This window comes from Salvelinus namaycush, unplaced genomic scaffold (genome assembly GCF_016432855.1).
Source record: "Salvelinus namaycush isolate Seneca unplaced genomic scaffold, SaNama_1.0 Scaffold771, whole genome shotgun sequence".
Taxonomy (NCBI): domain Eukaryota; kingdom Metazoa; phylum Chordata; class Actinopteri; order Salmoniformes; family Salmonidae; genus Salvelinus; species Salvelinus namaycush.
Window position 1 is genome coordinate 38,501 of NW_024061499.1, and position 17,972 is coordinate 56,472.

General features: G+C 45.8%; 1 protein-coding gene across 1 annotated transcript in view; it reads left to right on the forward strand.

Annotated features, from left to right (window-relative positions):
• Positions 1-17,972, forward strand: part of LOC120042766 (tumor necrosis factor receptor superfamily member 16-like) — a 54,378-nt gene that overhangs the window by 24,910 nt on the left and 11,496 nt on the right. Inside the window, exon 3 of the mRNA XM_038987567.1 lies at positions 445-807. Coding sequence (XP_038843495.1) covers positions 445-807 — 363 coding nt within the window. The remainder of the gene's footprint in view (positions 1-444; positions 808-17,972) is intronic.

Below are 17,972 nucleotides of genomic sequence, written 5' to 3' on the forward strand. Positions count from 1 at the left end.
AGATTTTTGTAGTTCGTTCCAGTCATTGGCAGCAGAGAACTGGAAGGAGAGGCGGCCAAAGGAAGAATTGGTTTTGGGGGTGACCAGAGAGATATACCTGCTGGAGCGCGTGCTACAGGTGGGTGCTGCTATGGTGGCCAGCGAGCTGAGATAAGGGGGGACTTTACCTAGCAGGGTCTTGTAGATGACCTGGAGCCAGTGGGTTTGGCGACGAGTATGAAGCGAGGGCCAGCCAATGAGAGCGTACAGGTCGCAATGATGGGTAGTATATGTGGCTTTGGTGACAAAACGGATGGCACTGTGATAGACTGCATCCAGTTTGCTGAGTAATTTATTGAGTAGGGTATTGGAGGCTATTTTGTAAATGACATCGCCGAAGTCGAGGATCGGTAGATCATCCTCCCCTCATCGTTCTCTATCCCCTTCTTCTTTCTTCTCCTCCAGGTGAGACCTACTCAGAGACCTACAGCCACACAGACACATGTATCCCCTGCACCATGTGTACAGGTCTGATGCGCATGCAGACGCCCTGCACTGACTCCAACAATGCCATCTGCGTGTGTGACTACAACTACTACCTGAATGAGGTGTCTGGGCGCTGCGAGCCCTGCACGGTGTGCCCGGCGGGCCAGGGCGTGTTGGCACACTGCGAGCACAACCACGACACGGTGTGTGAGGAGTGTATAGACGACACCTACTCCGACCGGGACAGCTCCCTGGACCCCTGCCTGCCCTGCACCATATGTGATGAGGGCATCGAGGTGGAGCTGAGCGCCTGCACCCCCGTCAGCGACTCCCTCTGCCACAGTAAGAGAACCAACGCACACTCACAGCAACATACACACACAACCTGCACGCTAGCCAGTAACAGTAACGTCTGGGAACTTATGGTAACCTTTGCCCTCCTGTCCTATCAGGGTCGTATAGTAAAGGCCTGTATGTCTCTATCACAATGTTTTCTTTCTCATGTGAATTCAGGAGGTCAACAGGGGTGACTTCCACATGTGTCTGTTCTACAGTCAGGGTCAGAGGGCCATGCAGGCCAAATTGTCAGACGGCAGAAAAAACAGAACAGCGGTCACAGAGGTCAAGAAGTGGTGGAGTGTCAACACAGAGACAGTGCATAATCTCCAAACGCTCTAACTAGAGGCCATGTATTCCCTCTGCGGGCACGATGAACACAGATGCACTACAGGCCATGTATTCCCTCTGCTGGCACGATGAACACAGATGCACTACAGGGCAAGCTGCAGCACAGGAGCACATACCAAGGAAGCTGTCAATCCAGCAGGGTGGACGTGGCATGAAATCAGCCATGTCAGTGAATAATAAGCCCAGCCTCTGGGAGGTCCACTGCTGCTTGGGCTACAAGATATGGAGCTCCCTGCTTTGGTAGCAGACTGGGTTAGGTTTATGGGACCTGGGTTGGCTCCACAGGCTGGGTTAGGTTTATGGGACCTGGGTTGGCTCCACAGGCTGGGTTAGGTTTATGGGACCTGGGTTGGCTCCACAGGCTGGGTTAGGTTTATGGGACCTGGGTTGGCTCCACAGGCTGGGTTAGGTTTATGGGACTTGGGTTGGCTCCACAGGCTGGGTTAGGTCTATGGGACCTGGGTTGGCTCCACAGGCTGGGTTAGGTTTATGGGACCTGGGTTGGCTCCACAGGCTGGGTTAGGTCTATGGGACCTGGGTTGGCTCCACAGGCTGGGTTAGGTTTATGGGACCTGAGTTGGCTCCACAGGCTGGGTTAGGTCTATGGGCCCAGCAGGTTTGAGTTCCAGTAAATATACTGTATGAAGGAAATTATCAACTTTATAACAGAGGTCCTTAACGCCACCTCCAGATGACCTTTGGTACAGTAGGACTAGAATGTTCCAAGGTTTCGTAAAGGTGATAAAAACAAGGCTTGATATTGGTTTTGGATCATGGACATTAATTTTGGGTTTTGGAAAAAGATTTCCGTAATGGTTTTGGATATTAGGTTCGGAATTTGGAACTTGGACACTTACTAGGATTAGTTACTTTTTGGATGGGGGACTTGGGTGAGGTTTGTGTGCTGGGCTTGGATGCTGCCTGGGCCAGAAATGCCACGTTGCAAATGCAAGTGGGATATCCGTGGACACCTGCTGCACTGTGCTGGAGATGCTTGTCAGGCAGATGGGGGTCATAAATCGCTCTTCTTTTAATGTTCTGTCATCTCTTGGCCGCGGCTGGCAGTTCTCAGTTAGTTGTGAACAAACAGACAAACAGACTGAGAAAAGATAAACCCAGAAAGATCAGGAGAGGAGAAAACACTCTCTCGCCCACACATAGGCTGTGTCCAAAATGGCACCCTATTCCCTATATAGTGAATTGCTTTTAACCAGAGCCCGTAGCGTGTCCTGGTCAAAAGTAGTACACTACATAGTGAGTAAAGTGTCATTTAGGAGGCAGGCTCCTCCTCCTCACTGACAGCTGTTTCTGGGTTCTCAAAAAGGCAGAAACACCTGCTTCTGATCAGCCAGGGACATCTCTGTTCAGAGAGAGGGAGATTAAAATGAGAGAAGAGAGAGAGAGAGAGAGAGACAGATAGACAGAAAGAGATAGAAAGAGATCGAAAGAGAGAGAGAGATTAAAATGAGAGAAGAGAGAGAGAGAGAGAGAGACAGAGAGAGAGTAGAAGGTAGTGAGGAAAAAATAGGACACATGTCCCAGCACCATAATCACATGAACATGTCCAGAACCTTCCCAATTCATAATCACATGAACATGTCCAGAACCTTCCCAATTCATAATCATATGAACATGTCCAGAACCTTCCCAATTCATAATCACATGAACAAGTCCAGAACCTTCCCAATTCATAATCACATGAACCAGTTCAGAACCTTCCCAATTCATAATCACATGAACATGTCCAGAACCTTCCCAATTCATAATCACATGAACATGTCCAGAACCTTCCCAATTCATAATCACATGAACAAGTCCAGAACCTTCCCAATTCATAATCACATGAACATGTCCAGAACCTTCCCAATTCATAATCACATGAACATGTCCAGAACCTTCCCAATTCATAATCATATGAACATGTCCAGAACCTTCCCAATTCATAATCACATGAACAAGTCCAGAACCTTCCCAATTCATAATCACATGAACCAGTCCAGAACCTTCCCAATTCATAATCACATGAACCAGTCCAGAACCTTCCCAATTCATAATCACATGAACCAGTCCAGAACCTTCCCAATTCATAATCACATGAACCAGTCCAGAACCTTCCCAATTCATAATCACATGAACCAGTCCAGAACCTTCCCAATTCATAATCACATGAACCAGTCCAGAACCTTCCCAATTCATAATCACATGAACCAGTCCAGAACCTTCCCAATTCATAGTCACATGAACAAGTCCAGACATGAAAGTGTAAGAAATTGTGTCCTCTCTTCCCTTCTCTGTTTTCCTCACTACCTTCTTCTCTCTCTCAATTCAATTCAAGGGCTTTATTGTCATGGGAAACATATGTTAACATTGCTAAAGCAAGTGAAGTAGATAATAAACAAAAGTTAAATAAACAATAAAAATGTACAGTAAACATTACTGTACATTAAATAATAAAGACATTTCAAATGTCATATTATGTCTATATACAGTGTTCTCTCTCTTTCTCTCTCTCTTTCACTGACTCTAAAAAATAAAGTATTAAATATGAGAATTGGGAATATCACTTATATCACTCATACGTTGTGTGAGAGTCAGAGAGTCATATGGACTGCAGAAATCCAGGCAAACCGCACCATGTGTGCCTCATACAGTGAGTGAACATCTATGTCAGGCCTTCTATTATGAGTGATGTACAGTAGGGTACAATGCAGCCTTGTGCTGTACCATATAGAGGACCACCAGCAGTGGAGATAAAGACAGCACACAACCAGGGCGCCTCTCACCTCTGACCTCGGGGCTCTGTCTTCTTCTCTGTGACCCTGTGTTGTGTTCCGCTGGCCACGGACAGGACTAGGGACAGTGCTAGTGACAGTAGTGACAGTATGGGGTGGCTCTGGGTGACCTTGCCCTGTGTGGTGTGTCGGGGGACTCTGGCATGTGAAAGGAGCCACAGTCACACACCCATAAGGTCACATGGAAACATGTGGACGCCGTCGAACCATTGCCATGACTGTTCTGTTCCCAAGACACCCCGGCGGTCTATGAGGACACATTTGGTGCTCACCAGATTAGTAGCAACAGTGCATGAGGACACATTTGGTGCTCACCAGATTAGTAGCAACAGTGCATGAGGACACATTTGGTGCTCACCAGATTAGTAGCAACAGTGCATGAGGACACATTTGGTGCTCACCAGATTAGTAGCAACAGTGCATGAGGACACATTTGGTGCTCACCAGATTAGTAGCAACAGTGCATGAGGACACATTTGGTGCTCACCAGATTAGTAGCAACAGTGCATGAGGACACATTTGGTGCTCACCAGATTAGTAGCAACAGTGCATGAGGACAAAATAATTCTACAAAACAAGCAGTGGTGACAAAACATTTAAGAACATTTACAGCACGCTGGTTTTCACAGAATGTTTCTGTTATTTCTAGATCAGTTAAATCTGCAGCAAGAGGGGAGAAATGGTCTACAATGCTGGCCATGTCAACATTTAAAATGTTGACATTTCTGAAGTGATATTTGGTTGTAAAGGCTAGCATGAGGGACAAGAAGTAGCTAGCCACAATGACCCATGGCATATAGGATATACCCATAGTCTCTTGGAACCTTCATTGGGACCTCTCTCTTCATTGGGCAAACTATCACGTTTAGGTAAGACCCAGATGCAGACTATGTCGAAGCAACAAAAGTATATTACAACAACAGGGGCAGGCAAATGACAGGTCAAGGCAGGCAGTGGTCAATAATCCAGAGAGGGTGTAAAGGGTCCAGAACGGCAGGCAGTCTCAGGGTCAGGGCAGGTAGGGGTCAATAATCCAGAACGGTGGGGTAAGGTACAAACCGGCAGGCAGTCTCAGGGTCAGGACAGGCAGAACAGTCAACACCGGGAAGGACTAGAAAACAGGAGCAAAAAAACAGGCAGGAGTAGGGGAACAAATGCTGGTAGGTTTTATGAACAAAACGAACTAGCAACAGACAAACAGAGAACACAGGTATAAATACACAGGGGATAATGGGGAAGATGGGCGACACCTGGAGGGGGGTGGAGACCTTCACAAAGACAGGTGAAACAGATCAGGATGTGACACAAACAGGCTTTCACAGCGTTCCATATCTGAAGACAGAAAACATCACAAAGAAACAGGCTTCATTATACTTCAATTACACAGCACAAAATATTATGTTGCTATTATCTCGCTGTCCTCAAACTTTTCCCCTCTAGGTACTGGAACTGGACAATCTTTTCATAATGTCCTGCAACAAAATGACCTGCCTTGTCCAGTAGCCTACACTCTCCCTTTACTGACAGCTGGAGATTCAATTTCACCCTCTTCCATGGTTATTATTTACAAATGCATTTGGAGACTGTGTTTTTAATTAACAATGATTACATCAAGATAGCTAGCTAATAGGAAGTTTGCTAGTTGATGACATTTAATTCACTTAGCTTAACAGTGTGTAAAGTCAGCTAATTATCAGTTACATTGAGTTATGCCGGGTGTACACTACACAATTTTAGCTGGAAATCTGAGACAAAATCCCCATGTCGTTGCCTACTCAGGGCGTGCGGCCGTCACCAACGCTCATTTAACTTGAACGGGTCAGAGACGAAATCTGAGGGCTACCGATCTCGTCTTCGAGCAGTCCCAGACATCCCGATATTTTCAAACATGTTTGATTTCATCAGAGCAAAATCTGCAATGCTCTTGTAGTGTGAAATGTGCAACAACAAGCTTTTAGAACTGTGATCAGCAATAGCCAATGAGAGCTCTCCAGAGAAGAAGCCAGTGAGATGTTGACATTGTTTCGCGTCACCCAGAATGTGTAGACTCTCCAGCAGGAACGATGACTACTACTAGTATGCGTTTATACTTGCCTTTAACCAAAGCGTTAAATCGTTACAGCTCTGAAGTGTTGGCTAGACATTTCAACTCTGTGTGGCAAGCATGAATGTCTGACTGAAAACATTTATGAGGCTGCTTTGAGCCAAAGCTTGTTGTAGCTACGTTAACTGAAATGACATCATTATTGCAATGGAAAGTCTAGTTCATCAACTCTAAATTGCAAACCGCAGCTTGTGTAGATCTATAAAACAACATGAACCCACTCATACCAATATCAATAAGTAATTTGGGTCAATACATGTATTGGTTTATCTGTCATCTGAGCAGATGATGCAACGTTTACATGTCCACTTTCATTTCAATGTGTCGACTAGAGTTTGGGAAGATGGCGGAAGTGGATGCTGAGTTGGAATCAAGCAGCGCGTCGAGCAAATTTGGTGAAGACGAATGTTCTGAATGGAGAACAGTAGTTGAAATTGTCTAAAATTGGAGTGGAGGATACGTGTGTGAATGATAATGAATTGCTTCTTGTTGGGATGCGTTTGTTGAGTAAGGATGCATATGTTGGAAACCCGTTTGAGGTGTCTAAAATGGCGTATTTTGATTCATTGTATTTCTGAAGAGCAGAGGAAGATTGCAGTGGGACTCAAAAGAATCTGGACAACAGAAGTTTTAATGTTTTGAACTTCAGAGTAGAGCACCCGCTAAAAGAGTCATCTCAGGGGCGACGACGGATGTTCAGGTTGAATACCTGAAGAGAATTCCTGGTGTCTGAACCGCTGGGGGAATGGAGAAATAGAAGAAAGTCTGTCGGTTCTGTTGGTTTTTGATAAAGAGCAAATACCTACGCATGTGAAGCTTGGTTATGTAGGAAGCTTTCGTCCCCAAACCACTGCAGTGTAAGAATATTAAAGGATTTGGCCATGTTTCAAGTGTGTGCAGACGTTTCAACAGTGTGCAGACGAACAGAGTATTCTGAAGAATGGTGTGTAGAAAGATGATGGTGCTGCAATTGTGGTGGGGATCATGATCCTGAGTTCCTGGAGTGCCCTGTGAAGGTGAAGAAGGTGGCAAAAGTTAGAGCTGTCAATCAAATCTCCTATGCGGAGGCGATTAAAAGAATTGAGAAAACAAGTCAAATCAAATCAAATGTTATTGGTCACATACACATGGTTAGCAGATGTTAATGCGAGTGTAGTGAAACGCTTGTGCTTCTAGTTCCAACTATGCAGTAAAATCTAACAAGTAATCTAACAAATTCACAACAACTACCTTATACACACAAATACACACAAATGTAAAGTGATGAATAAGAATATGTACATATAAATATATGGATGAGCGATGGCGTGCGGCATAGGCAAGATGCAGTAGATGGTGTAGAATACAGTATATACATATGAGATGAGTAATGTAGGGTATGTAAACATTATTAAAGTCGCGTTATGGTGGACAGGCAATGGCTCGGGTGGTTGTTGTCCTTGATGATCTTTTTAGCCTTCCTGTGACATCGGGTGCTGTAGGTGTCCTGGAGGGCAGGTAGTTTGCCCCCGGTGATGCGTTGTGCAGACCACACTACCTTCTGGAGAGCCCTGTCTTTGCGGACGGTGCAATTGCCGTACCAGGCGGTGATACAGCCCGACAGGATGCTCTTGATTGTGCATCTGTAAAAGTTTGAGTGTTTTAGATGACAAGCCAAATTTCTTTAGCCTCCTGAGGCACTGTTGCGCCTTCTTCACCACACTGTCTGTGTGGGTGGACCATTTCAGTTTGTCTGTGATGTGTACGCCGAGGAGCTTAACACTTCCCACCTTCTCCACTGCGGTCGCGTCAATGTGGATAGGGTGGTGCTCCCTCTGGTGTTTCCTGAAGTCCACGATCATCTCCTTTGCTTTTATGACATTGAGTGAGAGGTTATTTTCCTGACACCACACTCCGAGGGCCCTCACCTCCTCCCTGTAGGCTGTCTTGTCGTTGTTGGTAATCAAGCCTACCACTGTAGTGTCGTCTGCAAACTTGATGATTGAGTTGGAAGCGTGCATGGCCACGCAGTCATGGGTGAGCAGGGAGTACTGGAGAGGGCTGAGAACACACCCTTGTGGGGCCCAAGTGTTGAGGATCAGCGGGGTGGAGATGTTGTTTGCTACCTTCACCACATGGGGGCGGCCCATCAGAAAGTCCAGGACCCAGTTGCACAGGGCGGGGTCGAGACCCAGGGCCAGCTTCATGACGATTTTGAAGGGTACTATGGTGTTAAATGCAGAGCTGTAGTTAATGAACAGCATTCTTACATAGGTATTCCTCTTGTCCAGATGGGAGAGGGCAGTGTGCAGTGTGATTGCGATTGCATTGTCAGTGGACCTATTGGGGGGGTAAGGAAATTGGAGTGGGTCTAGGGTATCGGGTAGGGTGGAGGTGATATGATACTTAACTCGTCTCTCAAAGCACTTCATGATGACAGAAGTGAGTGCTACGGGGCGATAGTCATTTTGTTCAGTTACCTTAGCTTTCTTGGGAACAGGAACAATTGTGGCCATCTTGAATTATGTGAGGACAACAGACTGGGATAGGGATTCGTTGAATATGTCCGTAAACACACCAGCCAGCTGGTCTGCGCATGCTCTGAGGATGCAGCTAGGGATGCCGTCTGGGCCGGCAGCCTTGCGAGGGTTAACACGTTTAAATGTTTTACTCACGTTGGCCACGGAGAAGGAGAGCCCACAGGATTTGGTAGCGGGCCGTGTCAGTGGAACTGTATTGTCCTCAAAGCGAGCAAAGAAGTTGTTTAGTTTGTCTGGGAGCAAGACGTCAGTGTCCGCGACGGGGCTGGTTTTCATTTTGTAATCCGTGATTGACTGTAGGCCCTGCCACATACGTCTCGTGTTTGAGCCGTTGAATTGCGACTCTACTTTGTCTCTATACTGACGCTTTGCCTGTTTGATTGCCTTGAGGAGGGAATAGCTGCACTGTTTGTATTCGGTCTTGTTTCAGGTCGCACTTTCTGTTTCGTGCGAATGCTGCCATCAATCCACAGTTTTTGGTTAGGGAAGGTTTTAATGGTCACAGAGGGAACGACATCTCCGATGCACTTGTTAATAAACTCGTCAATGTTTTTGTCTGAGGCTATCCGGAACATATCCCGGTCCACGTGATCGAAGCAATCTTGAAGCGTGGAATCCGATTGGTCAGACCAGAATTGTATTGACCTGAGCAGCATAAGTGAAGATATGGTACTGGATACACCACAGCCTGTAGTAAATGTTTGCTGCCAGACAAAAGATACCCTGTGGGTTAAAAGGGTGGAATTTGTTGCATTCATTTCCACAGTTATAAGCTATACAGCACAAGTCTCAAAGAAGTCTAGGAAACTGGACAAACTGACTTAAGGATTTTACATCTGAAGACTCTCAAGGGGTACTGGCGCCGGAAGACCTGCCATTCCAGGTTCCCCTTGAGCTTGTGTAGGGATCAGATCTGTTGTATATTTTAACAAAAAAGTTTAGATTTATTTAATTTAATTTATTTATTTTTGGGTAGTTTGTTCAGTTTTGGGGGGAATCCTGTTTCCCTCCTGCATAGTAGGTGGCGTGATGCACATTCAATTGTGTGATCACCAATATACCATAGAACGTGCAATCGACAATCCTCACGACCAATTGAGGAATCTTGTAGTGTGTGATCCTTGTCTGTGCCACATGGTTTAGTGTGTGACCCCTGTCTGTGCCACATGGTTTAGTGTGTGACCCCTGTCTGTGCCACATGGTTTAGTGTGTGACCCCTGTCTATGCCACATGGTTTAGTGTGTGACCCCTGTCTGTGCCACATGGTTTAGTGTGTGACCCCTGTCTATGCCACATGGTTTAGTGTGTGAGCCCTGTCTGTGCCACATGGTTTAGTGTGTGAGCCCTGTCTGTGCCACATGGTTTAGTGTGTGACCCCTGTCTATGCCACATGGTTTAGTGTGTGAGCCCTGTCTATGCCACATGGTTTAGTGTGTGAGCCCTGTCTGTGCCACATGGTTTAGTGTGTGACCCCTGTCTGTGCCACATGGTGTAGTGTGTGACCCCTGTCTGTGCCACATGGTTTAGTGTGTGAGCTCTGTCTGTGCCACATGGTTTAGTGTGTGAGCCCTGTCTGTGCCACATGGTTTAGTGTGTGACCCCTGTCTGTGCCACATGGTTTAGTGTGTGACCCCTGTCTATGCCACATGGTTTAGTGTGTGAGCCCTGTCTATGCCACATGGTTTAGTGTGTGACCCCTGTCTGTGCCACATGGTTTAGTGTGTGACCCCTGTCTGTGCCACATGGTTTAGTGTGTGACCCCTGTCTGTGCCACATGGTTTAGTGTGTGACCCCTGTCTGTGCCACATGGTTTAGTGTGTGACCCCTGTCTGTGCCACATGGTTTAGTGTGTGACCCCTGTCTGTGCCACATGGTTTAGTGTGTGACCCCTGTCTGTGCCACATGGTTTAGTGTGTGACCCCTGTCTGTGCCACATGGTTTAGTGTGTGAGCCCTGTCTGTGCCACATGGTTTAGTGTGTGACCCCTGTCTGTGCCACATGGTTTAGTGTGTGAGCCCTGTCTGTGCCACATGGTTTAGTGTGTGACCCCTGTCTGTGCCACATGGTTTAGTGTGTGAGCCCTGTCTGTGCCACATGGTTTAGTGTGTGACCCCTGTCTGTGCCACATGGTTTAGTGTGTGAGCCCTGTCTGTGCCACATGGTTTAGTGTGAGAGGATTTTGAAAGTCATGTAGTGCACACCTGGCATTACCCTACAAGTGGCCTACTGTAGCCAGCTAGCTAGCTAATACTACATTGTTTTTGTATTTACTTTCTAGGTTCTCCCACTGCCTCAGTTTTTTGGGTCCTTACAAAAACAACTATAATGGGCAATCTTCACGATATTTGCGGTGGTAACAAAGTGCAGCAAGCAGCCATGTGATGAATGGAGACAGGGAAAAAAGTCTGTCACCAGAGTGGTTTAGAACGTGTTGTGATGTTTGACTTTACCAGTATAATCCACTTTCAATTTCAATGAAAATAAATCGCAGACTGTCGGCCACCTTTCATAACTTGAAACTAGCATAGGCCACAACTACTGGAGGGATAACAGTGACGCACATAACACACAGCACCCCTTCTACGGGCGTGTGGGGGAGGGTTCTTGAAATGTAACATCCAATCAAAATCTTGCCTATGGGAGCCAGTGGAGCCAGCCAAACCGTTTTTGCAATAAAAAATTATCCAGACTTCGGCGGTTAACACTTGATCTGATTGAATCTAGGCCTAACTCAGTCAATGTGTGTGATGCTAGATTTCAATCTTGCTGACACAGTGTGTGTGTGTGTGTGTGTGTGTGTGTGTGTGTGTGTGTGTGTGTGTGTGTGTGTGTGTGTGTGTGTGTGTGTGTGTGTGTGTGTGTGTGTGTGTGTGTGTGTGTGTGTGTGTGCACGCACGTGTGTGTTTAAGTAGCTGCGGCAGGCATTTTCACATATTCCCTTCATATCCAGCTGTTTCCAAGTGGCAATCACTCACAATGAGAGAATGATTAGAGAGAGAGGGTGGGTGCATCAGATGTGCTGTGCTGTTCTGTGTGGACTGGAGGGTCGATAAGAGTGCTGGGGTTTCTCCTGCTCACACTCAGGTTTCGCTGGGTGACCTTTATGAGCACCGAACACTCTGCAGCAGGACCCACACAGACTTGGACACTCTCTCTCTCTCTCTCAGCTCACATCTCTCTCTCTCTCTCAGCTCACATCTCTCTTTCTCAGCTCACATCTCTCTCTCTCATCCTCTCTCAGCTCACATCTCTCTCTCTCAGCTCACATCTCTCTCATCCTCTCTCAGCTCACATCTCTCTCTCATCCTCTCTCAGCTCACATCTCTCTCTCAGCTCACATCTCTCTCTCTTTCAGCTCACATCTCTCTCTCTCTCGCAGATCACATCTCTCTCTCATCCTCTCTCAGCTCACATCTCTCTCTCTCTCAGCTCACATCTCTCTCTCTCATCCTCTCTCAGCTCACATCTCTCTCTCTCTCCTTCCCTCTCTGTTCATCTCTTCATCTCTCAGCTCAGCTGTCTCTCTCCTCCACCATGCGGTTGGTTGTGTGTGTCGGTGAGTGTGCAGACTGTGTGTGTGACAGGGTTATTGCACACTTCCTTAAACACTAAAGTTTAGCTTTTCATGACTCAGTTTATCACCTACAGACCCTTCTTAGATGAAGAGGGAGAAATTCTTTATCTCTCCCTCCTTATCTCTTCCCCACTCTCTCTTTCTCAGCCTCTCTTCTCCTCCCCTCTCTCCCTCCTCCCTTTCTCCCCGAGCAGCCTTGAGGGGTTAGGCCGAGGGAAAAGAGGGGGAAAAGGGATGAGGGGAGGAGTGGGTCATTCAGTGCTTCACTGCTGCAGTGTAATTACTCCTGCTAATCAGAGCACTTAACAGCAGCGCTTCTGTTCCTCTAGTCCTCCATCCTCTCACCTCCTCTCTCCCCCTCCCCTCCTTTCTCCCCCACTCTCCCCCTCCCCTCCTCCTCCCCTAATACTGTCCCTTTCTGACTCTCTCTACCCCCACTCTCCCTATTAACTCTCACTCTCTATGGAAAGCAGAACGCCAACTTGAATAATTTCATCCGGGGAGAGAGAAGTGTCTGACTGTGTGTGTGTGTGTGTGTGTGTGTGTGTGTGTGTGTGTGTGTGTGTGTGTGTGTGTGTGTGTGTGTGTGTGTGTGTGGTGTTTACAAGAGGCCTAGACAGATAGAGATGGGCCGTAATGAGACAGTGGGAGAGTGTTCTCTGATAGATAAAGAGGTCATTGTGCGTGTGGTGTGTTTGATAACTGTCCTCCACCCCAACTTGACTGCAAGGAAGCAAGGAGGGAATACAGTGCCTTGACTTTTTCCATGTTTTGTTGTGTTACAGCCTGAATTTAAAATGTATTAAATTGAGATGTTTTGTCACTGGCCTACACACAATACCCCATAATGTCAAAGTGGAATTATGTTTCTATACTTTTTTTGTTGTTGGACAAATTAATTAAAAATGAAATTCTGAAATGTATTTGTCAATACGTAGTCAACCCCTTTGTTATGGCTAGCCTAAATACATTCAGGAGTAAAAATGTGCTTAACAAGTCACGTAATAAGTTGCATGGATTCACTCTGTTCGCAATAATAGTGTTTAATATGATTTTTGAATGACTGCCTCATCTCTGTACCCCTCACATACAATTATCTGTAATGTCCCTCAGTTGAGCAGTCAATTTCAAATACAGATTCAACCACAAAGACCAGGGAGGTTTTCGAATGCCTCGCAAAAAGAAGGGCACCTATTGGTTAAATATCCCATTGAATATCCCTTTCAGCATGGGGAAGTTATTAACTACACTTTGGATGGTGTAATTATACACCCAATCACTACAAAGATACAGACATCCTTCCTAACTCAGTTACAAGGGATTTCAACAAGAGGCCAATGGTGACTTTAAAACAGTTATAGAGTTTAATGGCAGTTATAGGAGGAAACTGAGGATCGGTCAACAACATTGTAGTTACTTCACAATAATAACCTAATTGAGTGAAAAGAAGGAAGCCTGTACATAATGCAAATATTCCAAAACATGCATCCTGTTTGCAACAAGGCACTAAAGTAATACTACAAAAAATGTGGCAAAGAAATTCACTTTTTTTCCTTAATATAAAGTGTTATGTTTGTGGCAAATCAATACATCACCTGTACCACTCTCCATAGTATAGTGGTGGCTGCATCATGTTATGGGTATGCTTGTAATCATTAAGGACTGGGGAGTTTTTCAGGATAAAAAATAAATGGAATGGTCTAAGCACAGGCAAAATCTTAGAGGAAACTTCAGTCTGCTTTCCACCAGACATTTGGAGATGAATTCGCCTTTCAGCAGGACAATAAACTAAAACACAAGGCCACATTTACACTAAAGTTGCTTACCAAGAAGACAGTAAATGTTCCTGAGTGGCCTAGTTACAGTTTTGACTTAAATCTACTTGAAGATCTATGGCATGACCTGCAAATGCTTATTGCTACGAAGGGTGCTTCTACAAAGTATTGACTCAGGGGTGTTAATACTTATGTAAGTGAAATATTTCTGTATTTCATTTTCTAATACATTTGCAAAAAAAATTAAAATACGTGTTCACTTTGTCATATTGTGTGTAGATGGGTGAGGAAAACATCCATTTTGAATTCAGGCTGTAACAACAAAATGTGGAGTAAGTCAAGGGGTATGAATACTTTCTGAAGGCATTGTATAGGGTTAACTTTACAATAAAAAACCTAAAATGCAAAATAAAATACAATTACATAGCATTTCTCTATCCTCCTCCACTCCCCCTAATAAACAGTTATTCACGAGCCTGCGCTCATAAAAGCTCAGGGAAGTTTTATTTGTTTCAGAGACGTTTAAAATCCATTGAAGCTGAAATAAAACAGTTAAACCACGGCCGCGTTTGGGTAACACGCTTAGCCGACCGAGACCGAGACAGGCACTGGAGCCGCAGGTTTATTTCCCAGTTAACTGCCTTACCTTCTAGATCAGCACAGGGCTGATGCATACATGCAGGTAAGCATGAGATATGAGAGAAAAACAGAGAGAAAGATAATGGGGAGAAAGAGAGAGAAAGAGGGCAAGGGGTTCAGAGGAATATAGAAAGAAAGAGAGAAAAAAGAGATACAGCTAGAAGGAGGAAAAGAGAAAGTTTGTGTTGGTGACAGTGAGTGTTGAGTCACTCTGACTCACTGTGATCAACCCAGATTGCCATCTGTACGGTACCGGATTAAATGGACACGGCTATCAGAACTCACACACACCGTCTCCAAAGGTGTGAATAAATGGTGTGTGTGTGGGTGGTCATTGTAGAATTATATGGCTGACGTAGTCGCTGCATGCACTATATGACTCACACAGTGTAAAAAGTGGAAAGAGGGGAATTTGAAGTGATTGTGGAAATCTCATCTTTGGGATCCTCTTGTTTTATCACCATAATGCTAAACCGACTGTAACTGATTGGTGAATAGAGATGGAAGGAGAAGCGCACTTCCTGAAAGTTCAAGCATGTTCTGTTACACCTGCACTGGGACTGACAGACTGGAAACGTGACTAACATTCCTACTGGCCACACACTTGTGACCTGACCTTGGCCTAAAAGAATTCCCTGAAATCGATACCATGCCTTTAAATAGGTTGAGTTTTATTTTTGTGTCTTGGTGTGACGTGGCTGTGAGCAGGGAGTGTCCAGTGTGGAACGGTATTCTCTACAGTTTCAGTAAACCTATCCCTGTCACGTTCCTGACCTGTTTTCCTTTGTCATGTATTTGTTTTAGTTGGTCAGGGCGTGAGTTGGGTGGGTTGGTCTAGGTTTGATTTTCTATGTTGGGATTTTGTGTTCGGCCTGGTATGATTCTCAATCAGAGACAGGTGTCAATCGTTGTCCCTGATTGAGAATCATACTAAGGCAGCCTGGGTTTCACTTGTGTTTTGTGGGTGTTTGTTCCTGTGTCAGCGTTTGGGCCACACAGGACTGTTTCGGGTTTGTCACGTTTGTTGTTTTGTATGTTGAAGTGCTTTGTTGTTTTGTCATTAAATAATGAACACTTATCCCTCCGCATCTTGGTCCGATCCATGCTCCTCCTCGTCCGAGGAGGAGAACGACATTGACAGCCGTTACAATCCCTCCCTACGGACAAAGGAATGACCTGTCATCGCCAAGGAAACAGCCAGGAGATATCTGAGTCTTAACAAGCTGCAGAATTTAACAAATGTACCCTAAGAGTCCCATCAGTGTTCCTGGGGAGCGTAAATAACTATGCATTCAATCAATGTGGAGAAAAAAACTGAAAAACAGCCTTGTCAGTAATAAAAAGAAGTGCTGAATTTCGACAGTTCGTTATTATTGTGATGGTCCACTGCTTTTCTTTGTGTCAAACTGTCAAGAGAACACATCACTGACCAGAACTGCCATTTCATACTTCACTGTGTTCTTAAAGTTCCATTGAAGCCATTTTTATCTCAATATCAAATCATTTCTGGGTAACAATTAAGTACTTTACAGTGATTGTTTTTAATTAAAATGGTCAAAAAGAAAGAAAAATAGCTTCTTAGCAAAGAGCAATTTCTCAAGTGGGGTGGGGAAAACTGAAAACTAGCTGTTATTGGCAGAGAGGTTTGGAACTCTTTCTTATTAACTAATTTACAGCCTGGTGATGTCAAAACTCCATCCCAGCAAAACAGGCAGAAATTTCAGGCAGTATTTTCAAACAGCTCTTTCACTAAAATGGCATTATCATAATTTTCACAGTATTATACCAACCTCACTCATAGTGTGGAAAGATACACTCACCAGCCATTTTATTAGGTACACCACCACGTTTCACAAAAAGGATGGCTCCTACAGACAGTGAGTCACTTGGCCATGGCTTGCTATCTAAAGCAGGCAGCCAGGCATCGAGGCATTCAGTTACTGTTCGACTGAATGTTACAATGGGCATAACGAGTGACCTAAGTGACTTTGAGTCTGGTTTGATCGTCGGTGCCAGGCGCGCCGGATCCAGTATCTCAGAAACAGCTGGCCTCCTGGGCTTTTTACGAAGAGAATGGTGCAGCAAACACAAAATCCAGTCAACAGCAGTCCTGTGGGCGACAACAGCTTGTGGATAAGCAACGACGAAGGAGAATTACAAGAATCGGGCACGCTAGGAGGAGAAGGATTACTTTATCCTATCCTAGGTATTCCTTAAAGAGGTGGGGTTTCAGGTGTCTCCGGAAGGTGGTGATTGACTCCGCTGACCTGGCGTCGTGAGGGAGTTTGTTCCACCATTGGGGTGCCAGAGCAGCGAACAGTTTTGACTGGGCTGAGCGGGAACTGTACTTCCTCAGAGGTAGGGAGGCGAGCAGGCCAGAGGTGGATGAACGCAGTGCCCTTGTTTGGGTGTAGGGCCTGATCAGAGCCTGAAGGTACGGAGGTGCCGTTCCCCTCACAGCTCCGTAGGCAAGCACCATGGTCTTGTAGCGGATGCGAGCTTCAACTGGAAGCCAGTGGAGAGAGCGGAGGAGCGGGGTGACGTGAGAGAACTTGGGAAGGTTGAACACCAGACGGGCTGCGGCGTTCTGGATGAGTTGTAGGGGTTTAATAGCACAGGCAGGGAGCCCAGCCAACAGCGAGTTGCAGTAATCCAGACGGGAGATGACAAGTGCCTGGATTAGGACCTGCGCCGCTTCCTGTGTGAGGCAGGGTCGTACTCTGCGAATGTTGTAGAGCATGAACCTACTTGTCGATCCTTGTCACGGATGGGCTATTGCAGAAAACGACCAAACTGGGTTCCCCTCCTATCAGCTAAACACAAGAAGAAGCGGCTCCAGTGGGCACGTGGTCACCAACACTGGACAATTGAGGAGTAGAAAAATGTTCCCTGGTCCGACGAATCCCGGTTCTTGTTGCGTTATGCTGATGGCAGAGTCAGGATTTGGCGTAAGCAGCATGAGTCCATGGACCCATCCTGCCTGATGTCAACAGACCAATATCCCTGTGGAATGTTTCCGACTTTTAGGTCTGACCCGGTGTTTATAAAACACAGGAAAATCATATTATTTGAGGGCTGAGGAAGCCTGCATGGGGTTCTGTTCTGTTGGGGATTACTCCTTCATATCCACACCACCACAGAGAGAGACAAGGCCCATCTCCACCATCCACCATACTCCCCTCAGGGTGTGGATACTGGCAGACATACTGTAGCTACATCTAATGCTAGAAGCATAACAGTTTTATTACACAACACACACAGTAGGAGTGCGTGACACAGCAGATAACAGGGTAACCACTACAAAGAACACGCACTGTATGTACGTTGCCAAGGGAAGCATAAGCAAGAAGGCCTCTGGGCAGCCATGGTGAATGGTGTTGCTGGCACACTGGAAAATAGCAGTTGATCATTAATGCA